The sequence below is a fragment of the Ostrinia furnacalis genome, unplaced genomic scaffold, assembly GCF_004193835.3.
Source record: "Ostrinia furnacalis isolate ACB-3 unplaced genomic scaffold, ASM419383v2 OfSCF3952, whole genome shotgun sequence".
NCBI lineage: Eukaryota > Metazoa > Arthropoda > Insecta > Lepidoptera > Crambidae > Ostrinia > Ostrinia furnacalis.
The window spans coordinates 58,500-85,417 of NW_021134191.1; the positions used below are offsets into that span (position 1 = coordinate 58,500).

The following is a 26,918-nucleotide window of genomic DNA, read 5'->3' on the forward strand; positions in this document are numbered from 1 at the left end:
GCGCTATTTAATCATTTTCTTTTAACCTAAATAATCTTTTACTACCAGACAGGTACATAAATGGAGTCAAAGTAATATGTGTTATTATCAAGAAGCTTATTAACTGGCCACTTACTTTTGCTACAGATGTCCCCAACATACAATATGACGCTATAACGATATGTCTGCTCCATCCATCTCTGTCACAGCCAGAAACATTTCGTTAAGTTGGGTTCTGATGGCTTCATTAATGTATTGTTTGCTATGTATCAACTGTCCTCTCCTTCCTGGATAGAAAATAATATTTTCAGCAATAAATAGAGACCATAAATTGTGGTGCCGCCACATGATGTTGGTCTTGGTATATCTTGTGATTGTCAGTTTTGTGTTGTGTACAGGGACTATAAATCTTTGTTACAAAAAAGTACCTCTAATATCTAGTACCTCTAGTAAATATCCTTGTACATTTTACACTGCGCCTTTAGTCCCAAACTAAGCAAAGCTTGTACTATGGGTACTAGATAACGGATATAAACGTACTTAAATACTTTTTTTTCTAAATACATTACATATTATACATAGTAACACCCAGAACCGTCACAGAAATTAAAATTCATCATTTCAATTTCTGCCCGGCCGTGAATCGAACCCGGGACCTCTCGGCATAGTAGTCCGTTCTGAACTACTACACCAAACGGCCGACGAATATGCTAAGTAGTCTGGGCCTAGAAAGTAAGAGAGGTAGAATAGACTAGGTAGCAAATAAAATCCGCCAATAGAAATAACGCCTAGAGCAAAGACCATACAAGCAAAGATTTGTATCTGTATACGCTTGTCAAGCTGAAGTCTTGCGTATCTTACTAATCTTACTCTTACTAATATTATAAATGCGAAAGTTTGTATGGATGTCTGGATGTTTGATACTCTTTCACGCAAAAACTACTAAAAACATTTTGATGAAACTTTACAGTATTTTTGTTTATAACCCAGAATAACAAATAGGCTATAATTTATGACGATCTGTGATAATCAAAAATTTCACGCGGGTGAAGCCGCGGACAAAAGCTAGTACTGTATGTTGTGTATGAACAAATCAGTGTGAGTAGAGTTTGTGTCCACCTCAACTTTCATTGCACGACCTATGCAACTGGGTAAATAAAATGCAATTTTAGCGTGAATTGTGTACAATAAAAGCTATGAAATACCAGGTGGGTTTCACGCTGCCGGCGGCTAGGGGACGCTCGTGCCGGTATGTGACCGACTTAGCGAAGACAATCGCCGCGCCAGTCATCCACGTCAATGGGGACCATCCAGAGGTATGCTGGATATTCATTGCTTTTCATTTAAAAAAGCTCTACTTTGGTAATGAATACGATATTGTATGTACATACATAGTTAGTTAATGCTAGGCAACAATAGCTGTATAGTAGTGTTGGACTGCCTATTCAAGACTCAAGGAATGTTAGTTCAATCCTCGTCGACCGCTGGACAATTATTGTGGCGAAGTTAGCTGCAGAGGTTGTTTACTATAACGTACCAAGTGCTATTGTCCACGTAGCGTTACTTTATTCGTCTATCAATGTGTAATGTACACTTGCTTGCAACTTACACAAAAGAGTATGAAACACTGCCGACGGTAGTGATATAGTGAGTGATAAGTGAGCGCGACTTTGATTAGCGCTCCTTCAACTATTTCATAGCAAACAAGCGTACCTACACCAAGTGTAAAATGACGACTAACCGTCTATGAAGTGACGCTACGTACGTAAACAGTAGCTTTAATATTATTTATCTTTACTTACCAATTCACAGCTAGTAGCAAAAGCAACGAACATAGCCTTCGAGTACCAGCGGCAGTTCAGAAAAGATGTATTCATCGACTACAACTGCTTCCGGCGCTGGGGGCACAACGAGCTTGATGACCCCACTTTCACCAATCCCTTGCTGTACAAACTTATACGGAGCAGGAAGTAAGATTTATGTTATTTGGTTCGTTCGTTTCAGCCAAAGAAAAGCCTCCCCTTTGTCCAGAAGTGGACAAAGCATTTCCGCTGCCCANGTCCTGCGCTGCCCAGATGCCAAATGCTTTGTACGACCTTTACTAGGTCTTCGATCTATCAAGACTTCAGATTGCCAAAGAAATAAACATACCCTGAAAAAATAACCCTTCTTTTTTCCGGTAGAATAAGCTCTCGTTGTTCAAAAGTTCGAACTACATCAAACTCGAAGTTTTTTAGTAAGACTCTTTTGTATGATATTTGATTGAAATTACTAAATAGCGAGTAACTTACCAACTTTTTAGGTCGATTCCGGACTTGTACGCTGACAAACTTGTGTCAGAAGGAGTCATTTCGGGGGAGAAAGTTAACAGCATCTCAGCTGAATATTCCAAATATTTGCAGTCGCAATACGAATCTGTGCCTTCCTACAAACCTGAGGTAAGTAAAATACCCCATATAATAGAATATTTAAATAACTATTTTGCTTTAGTTTTAATACTGACTACCTACCTAGGTATGAAATTGTACTGGACATTACTAACATGTTTTTGTTTATTCGATAGCAACGAAGGATACCGTCAAATTAACATTGAAGTGAATCATTCATGATTCAACCGCTAATAAAACACACCCAAAAATTGCACAAAAAATATGAATAGCAAATAATTTCCACTATTTTAATTTTAGGTGACGTATTATCAAGAACAATGGTCCAAAATGAACCCAGCTCCACACGCTGTCGAAACTTGGGACACAGGAGTCGATACCGGTCTTCTCAAATTAGTTGGTTATGCTTCAGTTCAAACGCCAAGCGATTTCGTAAGTACTTGTAAAACAATATCTTCAAGAAAACAGATAAATTTCAGACTCTATATTTTCAAAATCTATACGTGTTAGTTACTCCACTTATAACTCAAGAATGGCTGAACCGATTTAGCTGAAAATTGTCAGGGAGGTAGTTTAGAGCCAGGAGAAGGACATAGGATACTTTTTATCCCGTTTGAAATAAAAAAGTCTGCTTATTTATTGCCATTAAGGCGGAACAAAGTTCGCCGGGTCAGCTAGTATTACATAAAAACCTTTCAGAACTTATTTAGATCCTAGATCCCTCTAGTGTCTAGTATATCGTTCGTACAATATCGTTGTTTATTCCCCGGATTACGCTAAGTGCAAAAACATGTTTGTATTCGTTTCAGAACACCCACCAGCATCTAGCGAAGACACATATCAAGAACCGTCTCAATAAAATAACCGAAGGAAAGGACCTCGATTGGGCGACTGCAGAAGCTTTGGCGTTTGGTAACACATTATTTCCTTTAGATTAATAAAGATCCTAGTTAGTTAGTTATTATTAGTTACTTTAGATCATTATGGATCCTGACTCTACAATGTGCTACTTGAACTGAAAAACAAACTCTTCGTCTAAATAAAACCTAAAGACCTGACCTACCTGGACCTGACGAAGTTAGCCTTAAAGCCCGACACAGAGCTGACTTATCCTTCCATTTTAAAAACTTCAATGAATATGACTTCCTTTCTTTCTAATTTTTTATCCCAAATCATTTGACTAAATATGTTGCATAGGTGTAATTCCATTGATTGGACCGGTGACCTCAAAAAGGTAGCAGGAAGGCGTTGGATGCAGGCCGCTACCAATCGTTCATTATGGAAATCATTTGGAGAGGCCTATGTTCAACTTTGAAACAATGATGATGACGATGAATTCCGTTGAATGAAAATAGACAATTTCGCATCCTCAATATCCAGAAGTTTACAGAACTCTTCATTAAAATTGTATCTTTCAGGTTCCCTCTTAATGGAAGGCCACAACGTAAGACTGAGCGGGGAAGACGTGGGCAGGGGAACCTTCTCACACAGACACGCCATGCTGGTGGACCAGGAGACTGAGCAAATATACGTGCCACTCAACAATATACATAAGGACCAGAAAGGGTATCTCGAGGTAAGGTGTTATTAATAAAAGTACCGGCAATTAACAAATAATAATTACTACTTTATTTTTGGCTAACAACCATATCAACCCTTTATACGTCAATGGAAATATAGTTCCCACCATATTTTGAACTGAATCCCCTTGAAGGTTCAAAAACAATGAAAGCCATTAACGCTTTGAGTGAATCATCATTTCAGCCATAGGACGTCCACTGCTGAACATAGGCCTCTCCAAATGCTTTCCATGTTGATCGATTGTTAGCGGCCTGCGTCCAGCGCTTCCCTGCTAGCTTTATGATGTCGTCGGTCCACCTTGTGGACGTCCCACGTTGCGTTTTCCGGTACGCAGCTTCCATTCCAGAACCTTGCTGCCCCATCGGCCGGTTATTCTGCGTACTATGTGAACTACTACTACTTGAGTGAATATTGTTTCAAATATACTACTAGTTTAATTGAAGGCATCTTGTTAATTGAAACTACTGAAACTACTTAATTGAACTAGAGCAAATCAATTCGCTTGAAGTTTAGATTAGTTTTGCAACAGGTGAAATTATTTTCAACGAGCTGAAAAAGCTAGGACTTTCCAACTATCGTTTAGCAGTTCTCAGAACTCTCTACTCCGCAGGGGATCATGATATGCGATGGCAAAACTTTTCGTAAGTGGCTATAAAAGTAATTGTATTTCTGACACTTCTCTTATCGTAATCGTATCGTATTGTCATTATTGCTACAAGAATACACAGTCAACTGAAAGAACTGCTTCAGAATCAATAAAAGTAGGTTTAGGCAACGCTTCTTTTGTGCATCAGCCAAATGTTTGATTCAAAGCGCAGTTAAAAGCTCATACTCGTAAAACATTAAAAAAGCCTTAGAGGCAAATATTTATTTTTGCTTTATATTGTCAATGTGTATCATTCTATTTTTAGTACCAAACTAGCGGCCGCCCGCGACTTCGTGCGCGTGGATCTCNGCTGCCCAGATGCCAAATGCTTTGTACGACCTTTACTAGATCGTCGATTTATCAAGACTTCAGATTGCCAAAGAAATAAACATACCCTGAAAAAATAACCCTTCTTTTTTCTGGCGTAGATAAAATAAGCGTGGGACGTCCACCTACAAGGTGGACTGATGACATCGTAAAGGTAGCAGAGAAGCGATGGATGCAGGCTGCTACCAATCGATCAACGTGGAAAGCATTGGGGGAGGGAGGCCTATGTTCAGCAGTGGACGTCCTATGGCTGAAATGATGATGATGATGAGATAAAATAAGCTCTCGTTGTTCAAAAGCGAACTACATTAAACTCGAAGTTTTTTTAGTAAGATTCTTTTGTATGATATTTAATATTGATATAGTGAGTGAGTAACTTACCAAATTTTTAGGTCGATTCCGGACTTGTACGCTGACAAACTTGTGTCAGAAGGAGTCATTTCGGGGGAGGAAGTTAACAACATTTCAACTGAATATGCCAAATACTTGCAGTCGCAATACGAATCTGTGCCTTCCTACAAACCTGAGGTAAGTAAAATACCCCACATAATAGAATATTTAAATAACTATTTTGCTTTAGTTTTAATACTGACTACCTACCTAGGTATGAAATTGTACTGGACATTACTAATATGTTTTTGTTTATTCGATAGCAACGAAGAATACAGTCAAATTAACATTGAAGTGAATCATTCATGATTCAACCGTTAATAAAACACACCCCAAAATTGCACAAAAAATATGAATAGCAAATAATTTCCACTATTTTAATTTTAGGTGACGTATTATCAAGAACAATGGTCCAAAATGAACCCAGCTCCACACGCTGTCGAAACTTGGGACACAGGAGTCGATATCGGTCTTCTCAAATTAGTTGGTTATGCTTCAGTTCAAACGCCAAGCGATTTCGTAAGTACTTGTAAAACAATATCTTCAAGAAAACCGATAAATTTCAGACTCTATATTTTCAAAATATTACATAAAAACCTTTCAGAACTTATTTAGATCCTAGATCCCTCTAGTGTCTAGTATATCGTTCGTACAATATCGTTGTTTATTCTCCGGAGTAACGCTAAGTGCAAAAATTATAATAAAAAAAACTTTTTTAAAAACAAGCTTTATCCTGAAATGCAGTTGTACTGAAACGTAAAAAATAATTGTATGCTTGGTTCAAAGAATTTCGAAAGCTTGTAGCGCAAACAGAAAAAAAGAGGAATAAATTCCATGCGCGATACAAGCTTTCGAAATTCTTTGAACCAAGCATACAATTATTTTTTACGTTTCAGTACAACTGCATTTCAGGATAAAGCTTGTTTTTAAAAAAGTTTTTTTTATTATAATTTTTTTCATTGTACGTCAATGATATCCCCAAATATCCGAATACGGATTTAGCCCTCTTTGCGGACGACACCGCACTCTACAAGTCCGGACGTAATCGGAATTACGTCATCTTGGCGCTCCAACGCGCAGTCACACAATTAGGCGAATGGTTCAGGAAGTGGCGTATTGAGGTACATCCCGAAAAAAGTGCAGCAGTGTACTTTTCTAGGGCTTTGTTGTCTGCGAAACGTCCTCCGGTTCGCACTCGTCCTAATGTCCCCCACCCATCTCACCTTATTTGACCAAACTATTCCTTGGAAGAGTACTTAGGTGTCACCCTCGACCAGAGATTATCGTTCGCTTCGCACCTCAGACGCGTCTTGAGCCGTGTGAACCACTACACCCACCGACTCTACCACCTAGTTGTAAGGAAAAGTAAATTGTCACTTAGAAATAAGTTGACAATTTACAAAACCTGCATCCGTCCAGTGTTGACTTACGCCAGTCAGTTTGCTCACACTTCCTGCACAGTCCTTAAGAAATTCCAGACCCTCTAAAATAAATTCTTACGCCGAGCCGCGGATGCCCCGTGGTTCGTGCATAACACGAATCTCCATAGAGATTTCGAGATCCTATCGATTGATCACTTTATGAAAGAAGCCTCTCGCCGCTACTTTGATAAAGCGATCAACCACAAGAACCCTCTTATCGTTAGCGCCGCCACGTATACACCCCAGAAAGATGTCGCTGCCCAATACCGACGACCTAGGCATGTCCTAGACGACCCGGACGATCCTATTACCGAATTTCTGAACACAGACATCACTGCCTTAAGCACGCCAACTACTCCACAACACAGTAGCTCGTTACACCGTACTCGCCGGCGAGTACGAGGCCCTGCTTTCCATTTCGGACGGTACAGACATGTACCGTGTTACAGGAAATGTATGAAATCCGTCATTGTATACAATTCCTAGGATTTGTGTATAAGTCCTAAAATCACCCGGAAATGTGTGATGTAAATTATATTAGACACATTTCCTAGGAAATTTACACAATTCCTAAACAGCAATCGGAAATGTAATTAAGATTTCTTTTTTTTCTCCGAAACTTAAATGGCGCTACCGCGCCGCGGCCGCTGTGTATGTGTAAGGTCGCAAGTCTAACCTAACCTAACCGAGACTTTGTTATCCAGCTACAGGAGTACTAAAACCTTCATGCCAATAATAGTTTAATAAAAGATATGTTAAAATTAGGGTTTTCCAATACTTCAGCGTAATATGCGTGATGCCGAAAGAAAGGTATGCCAATAGGCAAATATTTTTTTCAGCCAAAGTATAATAGTGCGAAAACAACTTTCAGGCTAAACAATTATAGTTGTGAGTTAAAAGTACCTATCGGCCAATGTGGTTTGGCTAATGGAAATTTTAGGCGTACTGAGAGGCACCCGATCACACGACCGCGCTTGTGCAGCTTAGTTTTATACATTTCCTAATACAATATTGGAATTCTATAAAATTCCTAGGAAAAGTATACATGTCCTAGGATATGTGCGTATTAAAAAATCTCTGAAGCAATATTTTATACATTTCCTAAATAGCTTCGGAATTGTATACATTTCCTAGGAATAGTATACAATTCCTAGAATACATACATTTCCTGTAACATATATATAGATTATTTAGATTTTCAGCAAATTATCAACAAATGTACCAATAGTTAGCAAATCTCATTAAATCCGAAATAAAATCATAAAACAATGTTTAAATTGGTTAATAGAGTTAAATATAAGGTGTACAATATGTAACGTATTTATGAGGTATTTATATTATTATGCATCATGATTCATAAGCAATTGTTGTGCTCAGTAGTGCTCTCCCTGTTTGGGTGTCCACGGAAGACCAGCGTCGTGGCATTATCTACTGAGATGCTACGACACCATGCTGAGTGGATACCTTTTCAGTATCATTGTAATTACCTTCTTATTAAACAATGTTAAGTATTGCAAATGTATTGTCGATGATACTGAATAAACATTTTTTTCTTTCTTCTTTCTAAATTCCAGGAGACAAAATAGCAGACCCCCTTAAAGTGAGAAGAGTGATCCTTGTTTGCGGGAAGCACTACTACGAGTTGCACAAAGAGAGAGTGAAGGCAGGCATCGAGGACGTCGCTATCGTGAGGGTGGAGGCCCTCAGCCCCTTCCCTCTACAGGGCCTGCAGAAGGAGCTGGAGAAATACCCTAATGCTAGAAGTAAGTTTGAAGACCGTCATACCTTTATCTGCAGATATAAAGAAGATAAGCAATTAAGTGGCAATGGGTAGGGCACATAGTACGCAGAACTGACAACCGATGGGTCAGCAAGGTTCTGGAGTGAAGGCTGCGTACCGGAAAACGCAGCATGAGACGTCCACCCACAAGGTGGACCGACGACATCATAAAAGTAGCAGGAAGGCCCTGGACGCAGGTCGCTACCAATCGATCAACATGGAAATCATTGGGGGAGGCCTATGTTCAGCAATGGACGTCCTATGGCTGAAATGATGATGATGATGATAAAGAAGATAGCTGGCAGAGGCTGGGAGAATAAGCAGGAGATCGTGATTTTCGTTCCTTGTCATCCATTAATGGACGGCTGTTTGCTAAGTGAAGGTAGGCATTGAGGACGTCGCGATCGTGAGAGTGGAGGCCCTCAGCCCCTTCCCTCTACAGGGCCTGCAGAAGGAGCTGGAGAAATATCCTAATGCTAGAAGTAAGTTTGAAGACTGTGTTGGCGACAGACCTTTTTTATATGCGTTTTTTGTATTTTTTCTTTTGGAATGTTTTTTATATTTTGACGCTTTGTTTTTTTACTTTTTTACTTCAGTTGTTCATTAAACACCATTAGTCAAAGACGTGTTTCAATATAGTAAAAAGTGAACATCTCGAAATCAATTAAATATATTATNCATCATCAGGACCCTGGACATCATCTAGCACTAAACTGCTCGAAAAGTAAAATCCAACGAACCCAAACTCGATGAGTTTCTGCCGTTTCGTTTAGGAGTTCCTATGGCCACCTCCCTAATCCATCATCATGACCCTGGACATCATCTAGCACTAAGCTGCTCGAAAAGACAAATCCAACGAACCCATACTCGATGCGATGCCGTCGTTTCGTTTAGGAGTTCCTATGGCCACTTCCTGACTCCATCATCAGACCAGCTCAATGGTACCATAACATTGCATTGTCATCGTACTTACATAAGTGTACCAAATTTCAGCTCAATCGGTTGAGGAGAAGTGGTCTTAAATTCAGTTGCAAGATTTGTCCCACACATACTAACATGTGAAGTCAATATAAAGCTTGTAATAAAAACATGTTTGTATTCGTTTCTTTCAGAACACCCACCAGCATCTAGCGAAGACACATATCAAGAACCGTCTCAATAAAGTAACCGAAGGAAAGGACCTAGATTGGGCGACTGCAGAAGCTTTGGCTTTTGGTAACACATTACTTTCCTTTAGATTAATAAAGATCCTAATTAGTTATTATTAGTTACTTTAGATCATTATGGATCCTGACTCTACAATGTGCTACTTGAACTGAAAAACAAACGCTTCGTCTAAATAAAACCTAAAGACCTGACCTACCTGGACCTGACGAAGTTAGCCTTAAAGCCCGACAAAGACCTGACTTATCCTTCCATTTTAAAAACTTCAATGAATATGACATCCTTTCTTTCTAATTTTTTATCCCAAATCATTTGACTAAATATGTTGCATAGGTGTAATTCCATTGATTGGACCGGTGACCTCAAAAAGGTAGCAGGAAGGCGTTGGATGCAGGCCGCTACCAATCGTTCATTATGGAAATCATTTGGAGAGGCCTATGTTCAACTTTGAAACAATGATGATGACGATGAATTCCGTCGAATGAAAATAGACAATTTCGCATCCTCATTATCGAGAACTTTACAGAACTCTTCACCAAAATTGTATCTTTCAGGTTCCCTCTTAATGGAAGGCCACAACGTAAGACTGAGCGGGGAAGACGTGGGCAGGGGAACGTTCTCGCACAGACACGCCATGCTGGTGGACCAGGAGACTGAGCAGATATACGTGCCACTCAACAATATACATAAGGACCAGAAAGGGTATCTCGAGGTAAGGTATTATTAATAAAAGTTGTATTTATTATTATTTTGTGGTACCGGTAATGATCAAAGAATGATTACTAGTTTATCTCTGGGTAACAACGATATTAACCGTTAACATCAATGGGAATATAGTCCCCACCATATTTTGAACTGTTTTCCCTTGTGTTAAGGTCCAAAACGCTTTGAGTGAACATTGTTTCAAAAATACTTAGGCTTAATTGCACCACCAAACTTTGACCGTAACTATAACGATAACCGGTGGTTTTTGTATGGAGTTTGACAGATTTTTGACGTTTGACAAAGTTAAAGTAAGGTGGTGCAACCCAGCCTTACTTAGTTTAATTGAAGGCATCTTGCTAATTGAAACTACAGAAACTAATTGAACTAGAGCAAATCAATTCGCTAGAAGTTTAGATTAGTTTGCAACAGGTTAAATTATTTTCAACGAGCTGAAAAAAGTTAGGACTTTCCAACTATCGTTTAGCAGTTCTCAGAACTCTCTACTCCGCAGGGGATCATAAGTATGCGATGGCAGAACTTTTCTTTGGTGACTATAAAAACTAATAAATTGTATTTCTGACACTTCTCTTGGGCGGAGTTATCGTAATCGTATCGTATTGTCATTATTACTACAAAAATACACAGTCAACTGAAAGAACTGCTTCAGAATCAATAAAAGTAGGTCTAGGCAACGCTTCTTTTGTGCATCAGCCAAATGTTTGATTCAAAGTTAAAAAGCTCATAAAACATGTAAAAGACCTTATGGGCAATTTGATCTAAAGGCAAATAAGTAATCCATACTTTATTTATACTTAGGTAGCCAACTCGATCCTATCCGAAGAGGCGGTGCTAGCCTTCGAATACGGTATGGCGTACGACAATCCTGACAACTTGTGCGTTTGGGAGGCGCAGTTCGGGGACTTCTACAACGGGGCTCAGATCATTGTCGACACTTACATCACTTCTGGAGAAGGTAAGTGACACTTGATATTTAAATTATATTTGTTTTTTGTTTAATTGATACCGTCAACTAAAGGCATCTTATACGAGTAGATAGGTTAGGTAGGTATAGAGCTGTTGTAACTGGTGCAATTTTCAACGTCCATACGCCGACGTCAACGTCAGAGACGTGCCCTACGGCGTTTATAGGAGACCATAGCCTTATTCTTATTAATACGATGATTATTCTGGCGACTATACGTGTAAGGCCCGATTCGAACAAACTTTTGTCCGAGAATAACTCTTGGTATAACTGGCAGATTGACATTTTTCAGTATGGGAAATACCTATGTCAAAATGTCGATTAACTGACGATTTATTCTGAGATTAATATTTACTCTTGTTTGGTCGAATCCACCGTAAATGGACTATTGTCCATATTAACAATATTATAGGATTAACTTTGCTCCTCCAAAATAATGAAAATGTTCCACCAAAATAATGGATAATGGCAGCTATCATCATAAAATACCCTTGCCGATTGAGAAATAAACGGCATCCATCCATCTTTAACGATAAGAGAGTGGCTGATCCAAGTAAAATAAAATCGAGGTCAACTATTCAGTTAATGTCATATTATTTCAACTAGGTACTTATCGTAACATTTTTATTTCACTAATAATATGTATGATCAAAAGTAAAACTTTTTGTCTTAAGTAGGTTTCTATGATTGGTACATCTCGTGTTTTCTTATCGCATACATACCTACTCCAAAAAATATCAATTGAAAGAATAAAAATCTTAGTGCTGCATTAAACTCTTAACTGGAACAAATATTTTCGAAGAGAAAACTTCTAGCCAGTTTGAACGTAAAATATGTATTCAACCAGGTACTGAACAAACGGAAGAGCACCGTTCTATACCGGATTTATTTACACGATAGAGTCAATAGAGATCCGGCTAGTCAATAGCTATGTACGAAGAGTAGGTATTTCTTATTTTATTTCGCTGGATTGACTCTTTTGATAGTGTTTACACGGTTTTGTAGGTATGTGACATAAAAATAGTTTGATATCTACTGTTGGTAACTAGCAACCTAGCAACCAAGGAAAGTTCATTTAGGTAGTTCCAAATCTAAAGAGATCATTTAGTCGCCACTGAAGGAACACGTTCTACGGAGGATTTGACCTATACTTATACAATATAGTCTATACTGCCTTGAGGATTTGATCTATACTGTATAGATCAAATCCTCAAGGCTCTCCCCACATTGGCTATTCGTTTTGGCAGAGTAAATATAAATGAGTAGGTCATCTTCATAGAAACGCCCGAGCGCGGTTTGCATGTGAGCGCGCCAATACGTATGCGGCGCACACGCACACACTGACAAAATTTAGCGTTGATTAGCGGTGAGTTAGCCCGAATTTTGTCAGTGTGTGCGTGCGGGCCGCATACGTATTGGCGTGCGCTTACATACAACCGCGCTCGGTGCGTTTCTATGAAGATGACCTACTCATTTGTATTTACTCTGGTTTTGGGGAGGCCAGAGGTTCCTGTAGCCCCTACAGTGTAGGGGTATTCCGAAACGCTATTTACATAGTTTCAAGTCACCGTCGCTCATGCTTACATCTCGCTTTGCGTGAGAGGGATGGCAACATTCGAAACTTTGGATAACGTGTTTCTTTTGTTACTTTACCAGCAAAGTGGGTCAGAAGCAACGGCCTAGTCATGCTCTTACCCCACGGGTACGACGGAGCGGCGTCAGAACATAGCTCCTGTAGAATGGAGCGGTTTCTTCAGCTCACGGATAGTTTGGAGTCTGCGCCGGATTCTGAAGCGGTTTGCTTACACGTAGCCAACCCTACCACCCCGGCACAGTACTTCCATTTGTTGAGAAGACAGGTAAGTTTCATGTTGCAATAATACTTAAAATGTATTATTTGCTAAACAGCAAAGCTCGTGTTTTCAATCAACGCCCATCTGATGCACAGGTATAACTTGTTGCAGCAATACGTTTTGTAGAGCTCAAGCTTCGATTATAAATTATATTATTGATGCGAGGGGATTATTTCTAACAGCCCATGCACCAATGGCTGTGCCCGTGCCTCATCAACTTTATTAGATGTTGCCATTAGAAGTTTAGACAGTATTTCAAAAAGTAGACTTCATAAAAATCTATCTAATAGCACAGATTACTACGAGTAAGTTATTTATTTATTTAAAACTTTAATGCCAAATAAATTTGAACATAAGGCTAACTTAATGCCCTAAAGCATTCTCAACCAGTTTACATTTGGGTTGAGCTGATTCGAGTTACCTAATAATACTAATTACGGACTTTTATCACAGCTTTTACGAACAACGTGACCTCATTTATCTTACCAATGAACCCGAGATGAATGCAAAATTAAACTTTCAAACAATTCAATACAGCCGGACAAATTAATACAGAAGCAAACAATTAAGGATCTGCAGCAAAACTTATTTCGCTTGAACATTTCTCTCGAAGCTACGAGTATTTCATTTACCGGCTGAACTTAGTTTTCTAATTAACTGCAGGCGAAGTCCGTTAACTTTCTCATTGAATAGCAAAGCTAACTTTGAGCAAGTGTGTATTTTTGGAATAAAATTCCTCGTCTTACTATTGCATGTCACACTGCAAATACAGAGTACGGACAAAAATACATCACGATTAGGATAGGATAAAAAAAACATAAAAATCCAATAAAATTGACGAAGTCCAGTTAGAGCACCCGCCCGAATAGACCTAGCCTAGTCCACAAACAGAACCTAATAGACAGCGGTTTGTATTTGTTAGATAGAACGTTAGTTTTCTCTATTGTCCAGAAAAAAAACATCAAATAGCTCCTCCTGCAAGGTTATGATGCCCTGGTACTTTTGGTGTAAAATTAATAAACCAAGAACAGCACCCACAACACTGTTCGTGGACTAGGCTAGGTGCTATTCATGCAGGTGCTATTCGGACGGGTGTTCTAACTGGACTACGTCTGAAAATTAAAAAACACAACTTACTGAAACCTGTGAATACTTTCAGATGGTGCGGAACTACAGAAAGCCACTCGTGGTGGTGGCCCCGAAATTGCTCCTACGTCTCGCTGATGCGGTCTCACCGTTGTCTGACTTCGAACCTGGCACTCACTTCCATCCAGTCATTGGTAAGTTAACCGCCAGAGAAGATTCGAGATCGTTTCGCTATAATCGTAAAGAATGAGAATACCAATAAGGCCTCAGCCTCGAATTTAGCGGGCAGCGGGGCGGCGGCGGCAGCGGCGCGGGAGCGGCAGGATCTTATGCGTAAAATCAAATAGACCGGTTCTCGAAAACAGCGGCGCGGGAGCGGCCAACGAGCGAGCAGCGCACTCCTTCTTTTGCCCACAATAAATCGAGCGTTAGGAATAAATTTGAATCGAAATAAAATTGTCGCCGTTGTTCAGACATTTCGTTTGGGAATAAAAACAAATATCTCGACAACACAACCCCGAACACAACACTTCGCCGCTAAAGGGCCGCGCGAGCTGCCCGCTTGTTTCGAGAACGGGTCTGCTTTGCCCGCCCCGCTCCCGCGCCGCTGCCGCTCCCGCGCCGCTGCCCGCTACATTCGAGGCTGAGGCCTAACACTATACCGAATCGAAATTTGATTATCTGACTGAAGCAACTAATGACTTTGAAACAAAAGTTGTTAGCTTCTCTAAATTCTTTAATTAGTTTTCTGGATTAATCACCTACTAACTTCTGTTTAATCTTCACAACTACTTAAAGAACTTAGAAACCGAGGTCTTATAAAACTAAGATAGGCGTCTCATTAGATAATTGCTTCTCCAACTAGAGTCAAACTAATAATAAACTTTATCTGTGTCTCATAAGATTTAAAACACCTTACGCTGCCCCCTAGATTTAGTAGTCCAATTTTGGCCGTGTTCGGTGAAGTATACCCCGAAAGTATTATATTGCTGAAGGAACTTCCTGAATACTAAATAGTATTCAGGAAGTTCCTTCAGCAATATAATACTTTCGGGGTATACTTCACCGAACACGGCCAAAATTGGACTTACTTATTTAAGTTCCCTCAGTAAATTTGCTTATTTACATGGGCTTAGTATCTCCGGATTTAAAAACTTGGTACAAATATTGTCGGCAAATACTACCAAGAAAACCGCTTTATGTTATCGATGTAGATCGATTTATTAGAAAAGAAAAGTGTTTATCATCTGTTTAGAAACTCGTAATTATTCCAATTGTTTCACTTATCGTAATCTTTATTCATAAATGTTAATATTATTAAACACTGAGCTATCATAAATCCCTACGCTCGCTGATTTGCGCAAAGGGGTCGATCCCAGGATATACGACTGTGATAACGTCCAAATTGTCAATTTTGTCGCTTCGATAAGCTTAATATCATTTCAGCGGCCGAATTAACTACTGCTATGAAATTGGTTTCCAACTTTGGAAGGCAATGTATTTACATAAATAATTAATATTTATTCTTGCTTATTCTATGTATTCCGGAATACTGGGAAACCCTCAAGAGTAGAGACAAAGGCGAACTAAGTTTCTAATAATGAGTGTGCAGAGAATTCTGCAAATCCTAGCCAATTTTAAAGTCTAGTATCTAACGTTAATTAAGTTTCGAGATTATCTAAAAGGAAACACTTGGAACTTATCTCTATTGTGAAATAGGTATATGTAGTAGTATGCGCTATTAATTGATACAATATTGTTTTTGTGATTTTTATTTATGATGATTTATTAGGCTAGTTTCCTAAAAAAATTTTTTTAGTCCCTCAATTTTAATATAAAAAAATATTGGACACATATATTTTTGATTATCAATCAAACAAATAATTAATCAAACAAATCAAACAAAGTTCTAGTGCGTTGAAGTTCCGCGCGACGTCACAAAGTGCTGCACTTTTACGTTACGTCACGAGCCTTTTCTTTAGAACTTTGCCACGCTTTATCTCTTTACATTTTCATTACTTTTAAAAAGTGAAAAATGCGTGTCGAGTGGTTTTTGATAAGCTAACTGACGGACTAATTGAAACTGTTACTTTTTTACCCAGGAAACATCCCTATTGTTAGCATTTCATTAAATCCGAAATAAAATCATATAACAAAGTTATAAATTCCAGGGGACAAACTAGCAGACCCTCTTAAAGTTAGAAGAGTGATACTTGTTTGCGGGAAGCACTACTATGAATTGCACAAAGAGAGAGTGAAGGCAGGCATCGAGGACGTCGCTATCGTGAGGGTGGAGGCCCTTAGCCCCTTCCCTCTACAGGGCCTGCAGAAGGAGCTGGAGAAATACCCTAATGCTAGAAGTAAGTTTGAAGACCGTTATAATAAGCAGGAGATCGTGATTTTCGTACCTTGTCATCCAGTAATGGACGGCTGTTAGCTAAGTGAGGTAGGCATTGAGGACGTCGCTATCGTGACGGTGGATGCCCTCAGCCCCTTTCCTCTACAGGGCCTGCAGAAGGAGCTGGAGAAATACCCTAATGCTAGAAGTAAGTTTGAAGACCGTCATACTTTTCTCTGCAGATATAAAGAAGATAAGCAATTAAGTGGCAATGGGTAGGGCACATAGTACGCAGAACTGACAACCGATATGGCAGCAAGGTTCTGGAGTGGAGTCTGCGTACCGGAAAACGCAGCATGAGACGTCCACCCACAAGGTGGACCGACGACATCATAAAAGTAGCAGGAAGGCCCTGGACGCAGGTCGCTACCAATCGATCAACATGGAAATCATTGGGGGAGGCCTATGTTCAGCAATGGACATCCTATGGCTGAAATGATGATGATGATGATAAATAAGATAGCTGGCAGCGGCTGGGAGAATAAGCAGGAAATCGTGATTTTCGTTCCTTGTCATCCATTAATGGAGGGCTGTTTGCTAAGTGAAGGTAGGCATTGAGGACGTCGCGATCGTGAGGGTGGAAGCCCTAAGCCCCTTCCCTCTACAGGGCCTGCAGAAGGAGCTGGAGAAATACCCTAATGCTAGAAGTAAGTTTGAAGACTGTCATACCTTTCTCTGCAGATATGTAAGAAGTTAGCTGGTAGCAGCTGGAAAAAAAAGCGGCAGGTCATATGTAGAGTCCCTTGATGCTTTCGATCAGAAGGTGGATAAAACCTTGGCTGAAATGATGGCGATAACTTTTCATTCATTTAAAAGATGGGTCGCAACCAACTGAGCCGATAATAAAATATGTAGAGCCATTCTTCAAACAGCTATAACGTTCAGTTATTACGCCTCATAAATATTTCATGACCGGGCTACGTAGAGTATTCCCTGAGGTTTTTGTTGGACTCCTTTAGAGATCTTTAAATTTCGACTGATAGTAGCTAAGTTGGAGTACCTACTTCAGACCGGACTGGAATAAAATTGAAACCAAAATTCATTACAGAATTCATATGGAGCCAAGAAGAACACAGAAATATGGGCGCCTGGACATTTGTTAAACCAAGATTTGAAAACTTACTGGGAAGAAAGGTTCGTATACTTATTGTAGTAATATCTTCAGTATAAAATACTCATCATTAATCAAGGAAACAAAGCAGAGCATATCCTAAGTGGAATATGAATTTTATGCAAATTTCTTCGACTATAAATTCATTTTAGAATAGCTGAAGACAACTTACTAAGATAAAGGGTTGACCCTAAGTGTCCCAGATCGCTTTGCTTTAAATAAATTATAATGGTATTCCCCACTGACTGGGGAAACATTAGCTTATTATAAATGGATTAGAAGTAAATACATAAGTTAATTATTTTCAGTTGCAATACGCGGGGCGGTCCGAAGCCCCGACGCCGGCCGTCGGCGCCTCCGTTCTGCACCGGAAAGAAGTCGAGCACATCCTTAGGGAACCGTTGTACAATATCAAATGATCCTTCTATGTACAGAAGAACGAATGTCGGCACATCAAGCTGAAAGATTTTGTATCTTACATAGTTGTAACAGGGTCGACTTTCGACAAAAGTGTATATCTGGTGTGCTGGCGACTGTCTCTACGAAAATTACTACGTACGGAAGTTTCTAATTAATTAACGGAAAATTAACTGATGGAGTGTACAAGTTTGGCTTTAAAGCCACCGATGGGAAGAGGCTATAAGTAAATAAAACTCTTTACTAACACTGCATTTAATGTAACTATGTATTTTACGCTAATGTGCCAATAATTAAGGTGATAAAAAAGTCTATCAAGTGGCGCCCAACGTGTTGCTGAAACTAACAATGTCAAAAACTTTTTCAGCCAAATGTGTATTATCGTCTAATGTAATTATAATACTTATGATATGTAATGTATTTCAATGTAAATAAGTAAATATATTTTAGTAATAGTTGCATTTTATTTGCATCAAACTAACTACAGAGACTTTCAGTGGCTAAATAATTTGTATTACCTAATAACCCTTTCATTCAATATCCCGTTGCTAACTAAATATAGAAGTTTATTGACGCTGTTCTCAGTAATTTTGCTCGAACTGAACTAAAATCAAATTGCGTCTAAAGTTCTTAGGTAATTAGTTATGATAGTTAAGTACTACTCGAAATGCAACCTATAAATATCTTGCAACTATATAGGTACCTATCTAGAACTGCATTGGGAAATTTACTTTAGCTCAGTTCAGTTCAGGACTTCTAAGAGTGGTGGAACTCAAAATTTATTTATCTTATCTGTAGAAGAACTAATCCTAAGAACAGTGAAGTCTACAAATAAACTAGCATGTCGCTCTTAAGCGAGACAGTTCGTACATAAAAAAACTTAATTGTTATCTTAAATCTGCAAATCCCTGGCTAAATAAATAAAAAATGGCCGACGACAATGATGGAGCCAAAAAAGGAAAAAAGAAGTCCAAAGAGATGGACATTCTAAGTCCTGCGGCGATGGACAACGCGTACTACGGGTGCCACAATGTGCAAGAATTGCTTGAAGCACGCGGCTATCAAGCGCCAGGATTTGATAAGAAGAAGAAGAAAGGAAAGTAAACTTTGTGAGATACGCTCTGGTTCAAAACATTATTAGTTTTTTAACTTTCTAAAAATGTAATGTACATAATATGCATCACATAAAACTAACGGCTTGCTATGTTAGAACAACTACTTTCATTTGCCCAATAACCAAAGACACGTCGCTAGGAAATATGCCCTAAATTATTTAAAACTAACAGCACTATTTTTGTTCTGTAATATAACGAGGTGTCTAATAATACTGTTCCAGTCCGCCACGTTCCAATTTACGGCCTAAACCGAGAAGGGCTAGTACCTACTATGGTGACTTTTAAAATACGGATAAACATCAATAATTATTTTTTAAACTTTCGTGTTCCATAATTTCATATTTCATTTTCATTTTTTCATTTTCAATTTGATTGAAAGGTTGTTAAAAATAATTAAACATCAATAGACAGGTACTTAATTTGTACAAATAAATAAATTGTACGATGACTTAGCCATAACATTGGTTGGCACCCAGCAGCTTTACGCTAATCAATTAACTAAGTATGTTACCTATTAAAACGGTATTTAATTTCTCATAACCATTATTGAATCCACATGTACAGTACCTATCTAGAATAATTAAGAGCTAGCTATACAATACCTTACATAATTTGTAATTATTAACACACCAGTGTGTGATCAATAACACCTAACGACAATCTCCACGGCAACAACCAAACACTGAAAAGCAAAAATCCACATAATTTCGCATTCATAATGCCCGGCAAAGGAAAAGGAAAGAAAAAGGAGAAGAAAGAAGAAGGTGGGGACGAGAAAAAGGCGAAAAAAGGAGGTAGGGGGAAGAAGGGCAAGTCCAAAGGGCGGTGCAACGTTGATATGTTGACTGAAGCAGCCATGGACAACGTTTACTACGCCTGCCATAATGTCCAAGAGCTACTGGCAGCTAGAGGATTCCACCCGCCAGACTTTACGAAAAAGAAGAAGAAGGGAAAGCGATAATAATCTTAAATTGAAGTCATTTGTTTTATAGATGTATCATGTTGTGTTAGTTCTTCAATATTGTTAAAATAGTAAAAGTTTAAACGTTGTGTTTTTTTTTAAGGTAATTATATCATACCAGTGTTCTATTGTCCTTGATGGCTTGATTGTCCAGGTATAAGCAGCCTATGTGTTAGCCCTTATAAATTGATTAATTTAATAGCCGTAGCGTTCTGGGGACTTAATATCTGGGGACGCACATTGGACGCCTATTCTTGAGGGCAAAATTTTATTTTTTGTACGGAAAAAGTATTTACACTTTTACAGTTTTAAAGAAAACTATTGGTGACAAAAATGATTATGTCAAAAACAATGACATAAATACAACATCAACATGTAAAATAAAATTTTAGGTAAAAATCTCAACATGTACGTTAAAATTAAAAGAGAAGTGAGTCCAGAATATCTCAGGTTGGTAACAAATTACAATTTTAAGAGTTTCTTTAGTGTAAAAGACTTTGAAGTCTCAGCTTTGACGCCCGCTTCCTCAAGCACATCTCATTAATTTCCCTTCAAGGTAAACCAGAAAATTTTAAAGTATCCTACGGCTTCGTAAACTCTGAATCTTTTAACATCTCAAAAGTTATACCTACACAAAAATGTTTAGGATAATTATTTTGTGAAAAGAACCAGATGTGTTGTTTACTCTCGTAGCTCGAACTAAGTATTTTATACTAGTAGGTACTAGTTTTTTTTTATTCCTACTACCATGAGGTGAGGCTTCATACTCCTGCCATTTTCCGGTAGCGCCTGACGAACCAAAATGGCGGTCCCAGCAGTGGGCATAGACCTAGGCACGACGTACTCGTGCGTGGGCGTGTTCCAGCACAGCAAGGTGGAGATCATCGCCAACGACCAGGGCAACAGAACCACGCCTTCGTATGTCGCCTTCACTGATACTGAGAGGCTGATCGGAGACGCAGCTAAGAACCAGGCAAGTGCTTCATCATCATCATTTCAGCCACAGGACGTCCTCTGCTGAACATAGGCCTCCTCCGATGACTTCCACATCGCACGGTTGGTAGCGGCCTGCATCCAGCGCCTTCCCGCTACCTTTATCAAGTCGTCCAAATTAATCCCGAAACATAGGTCTTAGCCTAAAAATCTCAGGATTTCTATGAAATTAAGAAGCTTAACTTTGCTCACATACTTACTTTAACCCTCCGTGTACGAGGTGACTAAAAGTTACGTCCCGTACCAGGTGGGGTATGACACACCCCAATAAACAAAGTGATAAAATTTTCATTCAACATTTTTGTAGGTGGAATTTAATATTTAATATTGATTATTTACGTATACTAATTAGGTTTAAGAAATGCTCTGAGCTGAAAATATGTATTATAACATTTTTATCATATAAAAACAAAAAGACACAATTTCCGTTGTTCTTGTAATTTAGGAATCAGTTTCCTATGTATAATTTTTAATTAGTGCCTTTAATTATGACAACCGCTTTTATTTAACAAAGAACAAGTATTTACTTATAATTTAAAAGTAAATTAAAAACTGGAAGGGTATAAATTTGTTATGATCATCGGTTTTCAATATACCACAATTCTGATGAAAGAAAATGAGTATGTTCAATGCATAAAATGGGAGCGTAACAATTTTATTTATTTAAAAAATATGTTATTCCATTTCAATAACCCATAAATTGTATCACCAAGTATAAATTGTAGCCCATAAGTGTATGTCACATACATCTTCAGATCTCAGTACCAAACTTCCAAATTCTCACTAAAAGTCATCTCCTTTGATTAAAAGTGCTTGAAAATTTCAGATTTCGTGAAAATCACGAAAAATAATGTTTGTATTGAATTTTATTCAATTGACAAAGCTAAAAATATATAATTTACACCAAAACTGTTAGATTTTTTTTTAAACTTTTTAACAACGTCCCGTACCAGGTGGGGTGTGTGACACCCACACGCACTTTAAAGGCATGTAACTCAGTTGGTAGTCACCGCTGGACTGATTTTGCAACGGTGATCGAAGCAGCAGTGTCATAATTCCAGCTACTGAGAATTTCAAATTCAGCACTTGCAAATTTTTAAAATTGTGGCTATTTTTAAAGGACTGGGGTGTGTCACACCCCACCTCGTACAGCGAGGGTTAAGTAGGTGCGGTGCTACAGGCATTTTACTCACATGAAAACCGTTACCTATTAGTTAACTTTACTTTTGTTGGCTCTTCTTCTATCCAAAAAGGTTTTGTAAGGTTACAAAACTTTTGAACAAACAAAGCTTTTACATGGAACCTCTGCGTACAAAATGCATCAAACAAAGACTTCGTTTAGGTAAGAAACAAGTTTCGAGTTGAAGCACGATTATAAAGTTTCAGCATCAAAATTGAAACGCCCTTTGAAGTAGGTAGTAGGATCTGTTGGAACATAGTTTCGTCTTCAAAACTAAAATGTAGAGCGATCGTTAACGGAACTATTAAAACTTCATTATTATCTTCGAGGGCACTTTAACAAAACTAATTGTAACAATAACACTAAAAGTTCTGGTAGATTTTCTGAGAATACTTAACAGAACCCTCAAAACAACATGATAGTTTTTCAATTTGAGGATATTATACATTTCCATATTCCATTTTACAGGCAGCTATGAACCCCAAAAACACCGTTTTTGATGCTAAAAGACTAATAGGGCGAAAATTTGACGACCCAAAGGTCCAGCAAGACATCAGGAACTGGCCATTCGAAGTAGTTTCAGAAGGCGGAAGACCAAAAATATTAGTGGACTACAAAAATCAAAAACGAAGATTCACCCCTGAAGAAATATCTTCTATGATTCTGACAAAGATGAAAGAAACAGCTGAAATGTATCTTGGGGGAACAGTAAAAGACGCTGTTATTACAGTGCCAGCTTACTTCAATGATTCTCAGCGTCAAGCAACTAAAGATGCAGGAGTGATTGCAGCTCTGAACGTTCTGAGGATCATCAACGAACCCACTGCTGCTGCTCTTGCTTATGGTTTGGATAAAGACTTGAAAGGAGACAAAAATGTTCTCATATTTGACCTTGGAGGGGGCACATTTGATGTCTCAATTCTCCAAATAGCTGAAGGTTCATTATTCGAAGTGCGGTCAACAGCAGGAGACACTCATTTGGGCGGCGAGGATTTTGATTGCAGAATGGTGGATCATTTTGCTCAAGAATTTGAGAAGAAGTACAAGAAAAATATTAAGGAGAATCCAAAAGCTCTCAGAAGACTTCGAACGGCTTGCGAAAGGGCCAAGAGAACTCTTTCGTCCAGCACTGAAGCCAGTTTAGAAATAGACGCATTGCACGACGGTATAGATTTCTACTCTAAAATCACAAGAGCTCGCTTCGAAGAGATGTGCTCCGACTTGTTCAGGCAGACGCTCGGGCCAGTTGAAAGAGCTCTAAAAGATGCAAGCCTAAATACTAGAGAAATACACGATGTTGTTATGGTCGGTGGTTCAACACGTATTCCTAAAATACAGAGGCTGTTGCAGGTATAAAATAATTTTTGATATTAGCGAATAAGTTTTCAGGGTTTCAATTTGTATTAAATGGAGTAATGTATAGTTAATTTTAAACTTTCGCGTTACATAATTGAATTAATGTTACCTATCGGCGTATCACGTTAAAACCTGGAGTAATGTATTTCAGGAGTTCTTCAGCGGCAAAACGCTTAACTTGTCTATTAACCCTGACGAAGCAGTTGCCTACGGCGCAGCTGTCCAGGCTGCTATTCTGACTGGCTCTAAAGACACGCGAATACAAGATGTCCTATTAGTGGATGTGACCCCACTGTCTCTTGGGATTGAAACCGCTGGAGGGGTCATGACGCGTTTGGTGGAAAGAAACACGAGAATACCTACTGCACAGAAACAAGTGTTTAGCACGTATGCCGACAATCAACCTGCAGTGACAATTCAGGTAAATAATAAACTTGGACTTTTTCCCATCTACAAATGAAACTAGACAACCTGTTTTGACAATCTTATTGGTTATCTGCAGATTTATGAAGGTGAAAGAGCAATGACGAAAGACAACAATTTGCTCGGCACGTTTAACTTGACTGGAATACCACCTGCTCCAAGAGGAATCCCACAAATTGAGGTTTGAATCTCACACTCATTGCGCCATAGACATATTTATAGGAACTCGTTCTAAAGTTTAAAACTTCTTGGTGGTTTCAGGTAACTTTCGACATAGATGCCAATGGTATTTTAAACGTGAGCGCTCAAGACAAAAGTACAGGCCGATCAGAACAGATAACCATCTCCAATGACAAAGGTCGTCTCAGTAAAAAGGAGATTGAGAAAATGCTCAACGAAGCCGAGAAGTTCAAGTCAGAAGACGAAGCTATTCGGAAGAAAGTCGAAGTTAGGAATCAGCTGGAGGGCTATTTATTTGGATGTAAAACGGTAAGTGGTGTAGGTAAACAAAACATTTAATACTGTTACATTTTAATCCAGTTAATGACACGTTAATATTGCCCGTTAAAGAGCTGCCAATTGCTAAAATGGACAGCTCATCTTGATCTCTGAAGCACAGAAATGCCTTGAACGGTCTCAATCGAGTCTGGAATATTCTAAAAGCATTACGTAGAAATTTTAACCATCCTTAACTCAACAGGCAGCGGAAAACGCAAGCAGCCGGCTGACAAACGAAGAAAGAACAGCCGTGCTCAACGAGTGCAACGACCAGCTCCACTGGCTTGAGAGCAACCCTGACGCGTCCAAGGCGGAACTGGAGACACGGCTGCAACGGGCTCAGAAAATCTGCCAGCCAGCGATGATGAAGCTGCATGGAGCATTGGGAGGAGGTGGCCCTAGCTGTGCTCGACCAGGGTCAGTGGGGCCAAGAGTCGAAGAATTGGACTAAGTTTTAACAGATTTGCTGACGCAAATTGCAGCGACTCGATTCCCTGGTCTAGGCGTGTCAAGGGCTCATAAGAGATCTGCTAGCCAGCAATGATGAAGCTGCATGGAGCATTGGGAGCAGGTGGCCCTAGCTGTGCTCGACCAGGGAAGCCTAGAGTTGAAGAATTGGATTAAGATATTATATGAGATTTTCTGCGTAGCAACAACTAATCGTGGTAAGACAGACTCGTAAAATCTACCAGCCAGCGATGATGAAGCTACATTAGGTGGAGAAGATTCTGCTACCAGGGTCAGAGTGGCCTAGAGTCGGGAATTGGACTGAGACATTAAAGATAATGCTGAATTGCAACAATAAATCTTGGCATATCAAAGGCTTAGAAAATTTGCCAGCCCGCTATGATGAAACTGCATGGAGCATTGAGGAGGCTCTAGCTGCCTGAGTCGAAGAAGGACTAAGATATGAAAGATATGCTGAATTTAATATTGCAACGACTAGATTCACTCTCAGTCGAAGGTTTCCAAGATTTGTCAGCCTGCGACGATGAAACTCAACGTTTTAGGCGATGGTGATCATAGTTGAGCTAAGCCTGTTTTAAGGGACCTGAAGAAGTAGACTTGGAGTATCGAAGGTTAAAGTTAAAGGTATCGACGCAAATAAAAAATATACCTAAAACTAGACCACAAGCGTCGTTTTGATCCTGACGAGCTGCCATTGAAATTCAAATTGAAACAGTTTTTAACCTCACAAGATTTTCTACAAATTTTATATAAATTTTTATGCGTCCAGATTTATCAATCTAATTATGAAATACAAAATATATTATAACACAAAACTACATATTGTTTTATTTTATGAAACAAAAACACAAATATTTTATAAAATTATTTATTACAAAAATATAACAATATGTCCGAGCATTAAATATTTGGTGACTAAAGCTAAAAAAAAACTAATTGTGCATATGTTACCTATTTTAAATTTTATATTTTACATAGGTTTTATATCTGAAAATGTTTTAATCTCGAATTTTATCATTTTTAAGAGTCGAATGTGTCTCCTTTCCTCCTTAGTAAATAAAAAAGGATAGTAACAAGCTGTCAAATATAACCAAGAATCAGATCAGCATCGCAAGGATTTTTTTTTACAAATAAATAACAAAAACACAATATAGTTACATTCTATCGACAGCCTGTATTTAGGTCTTTTTTATTCACAAAAAAGCAAAAGTTTCAGTATAATTCTACAAATCGCAGTGCACTCCCTAAATAAATATTTACCATAAAAAATGACACACACTTTTATTATAATAATATTCACTTATAAATAAACCATACATAAGATATGCTAACTTGAACGAAAAGATTTGTGTTAATTCTTGTCGATTATGCCTGCATTAGGAAAAACTTCAAAATCGTGCCATTTAATATCTGAATGTAATAAAAGGAAATTCCAGGCAATATAAGAAATAATAACAATTCTTCACACCTACTTATTCAAATCTTTTTTTTTTTCTAACTTGTAGGGTGTAAGGGACAGACTGGCAAAACTTAAATATTTAGTAGTTTTTTAAAACGACACGACATCTTAACAGATTATCCGACAGTGAATGAAGTCACACCTTGATTTGATAGATCAAAATCTGACTTAAATATTTTAAATTATTATTGCCAACCTTTCACTTACACACCATAATTACACTGACAATACCTTTCCA

The 26,918-nt window shown here is 38.6% G+C and overlaps 4 protein-coding genes across 4 annotated transcripts in view; all 4 read left to right on the forward strand.

Annotated features, from left to right (window-relative positions):
• LOC114358440 (probable 2-oxoglutarate dehydrogenase E1 component DHKTD1 homolog, mitochondrial) overlaps nucleotides 1-18,568 on the forward strand; it is a 29,829-nt gene extending 11,261 nt beyond the window's left edge. The window contains exons 9-20 of the mRNA XM_028312408.1: nucleotides 1,188-1,295; nucleotides 1,792-1,949; nucleotides 5,313-5,448; nucleotides 5,698-5,829; nucleotides 9,624-9,726; nucleotides 10,230-10,387; nucleotides 11,197-11,353; nucleotides 13,019-13,221; nucleotides 14,375-14,495; nucleotides 16,473-16,661; nucleotides 17,748-17,833; nucleotides 18,119-18,568. Coding sequence (XP_028168209.1) covers nucleotides 1,188-1,295; nucleotides 1,792-1,949; nucleotides 5,313-5,448; nucleotides 5,698-5,829; nucleotides 9,624-9,726; nucleotides 10,230-10,387; nucleotides 11,197-11,353; nucleotides 13,019-13,221; nucleotides 14,375-14,495; nucleotides 16,473-16,661; nucleotides 17,748-17,833; nucleotides 18,119-18,229 — 1,662 coding nt within the window. The 3' untranslated portion in view covers nucleotides 18,230-18,568. The remainder of the gene's footprint in view (nucleotides 1-1,187; nucleotides 1,296-1,791; nucleotides 1,950-5,312; nucleotides 5,449-5,697; nucleotides 5,830-9,623; nucleotides 9,727-10,229; nucleotides 10,388-11,196; nucleotides 11,354-13,018; nucleotides 13,222-14,374; nucleotides 14,496-16,472; nucleotides 16,662-17,747; nucleotides 17,834-18,118) is intronic.
• A 575-nt stretch (nucleotides 18,569-19,143) lies between these two features.
• Nucleotides 19,144-19,333, forward strand: LOC114358445 (small lysine-rich protein 1-like). Its single transcript, XM_028312416.1, has one exon. It carries the CDS (start codon nucleotides 19,155-19,157, stop codon nucleotides 19,329-19,331), a length of 177 nt encoding a protein of 58 aa, XP_028168217.1. The 5' UTR covers nucleotides 19,144-19,154; the 3' UTR covers nucleotides 19,332-19,333.
• A 656-nt stretch (nucleotides 19,334-19,989) lies between these two features.
• Nucleotides 19,990-20,532, forward strand: LOC114358444 (small lysine-rich protein 1). Its single transcript, XM_028312415.1, has one exon. The coding sequence runs from the start codon at nucleotides 20,061-20,063 to the stop codon at nucleotides 20,301-20,303; it is 243 nt and encodes an 80-aa protein (XP_028168216.1). The 5' UTR covers nucleotides 19,990-20,060; the 3' UTR covers nucleotides 20,304-20,532.
• A 72-nt stretch (nucleotides 20,533-20,604) lies between these two features.
• LOC114358443 (heat shock protein 68) lies at nucleotides 20,605-26,039 on the forward strand. Its single transcript, XM_028312414.1, has 7 exons — nucleotides 20,605-20,753; nucleotides 21,090-21,276; nucleotides 22,945-23,826; nucleotides 23,984-24,253; nucleotides 24,335-24,436; nucleotides 24,517-24,744; nucleotides 24,956-26,039. Exons 2-7 carry the CDS (start codon nucleotides 21,106-21,108, stop codon nucleotides 25,202-25,204), a joined length of 1,902 nt encoding a protein of 633 aa, XP_028168215.1. The 5' UTR covers nucleotides 20,605-20,753; nucleotides 21,090-21,105; the 3' UTR covers nucleotides 25,205-26,039.
• The last annotated feature ends 879 nt before the right edge of the window (nucleotides 26,040-26,918 follow it).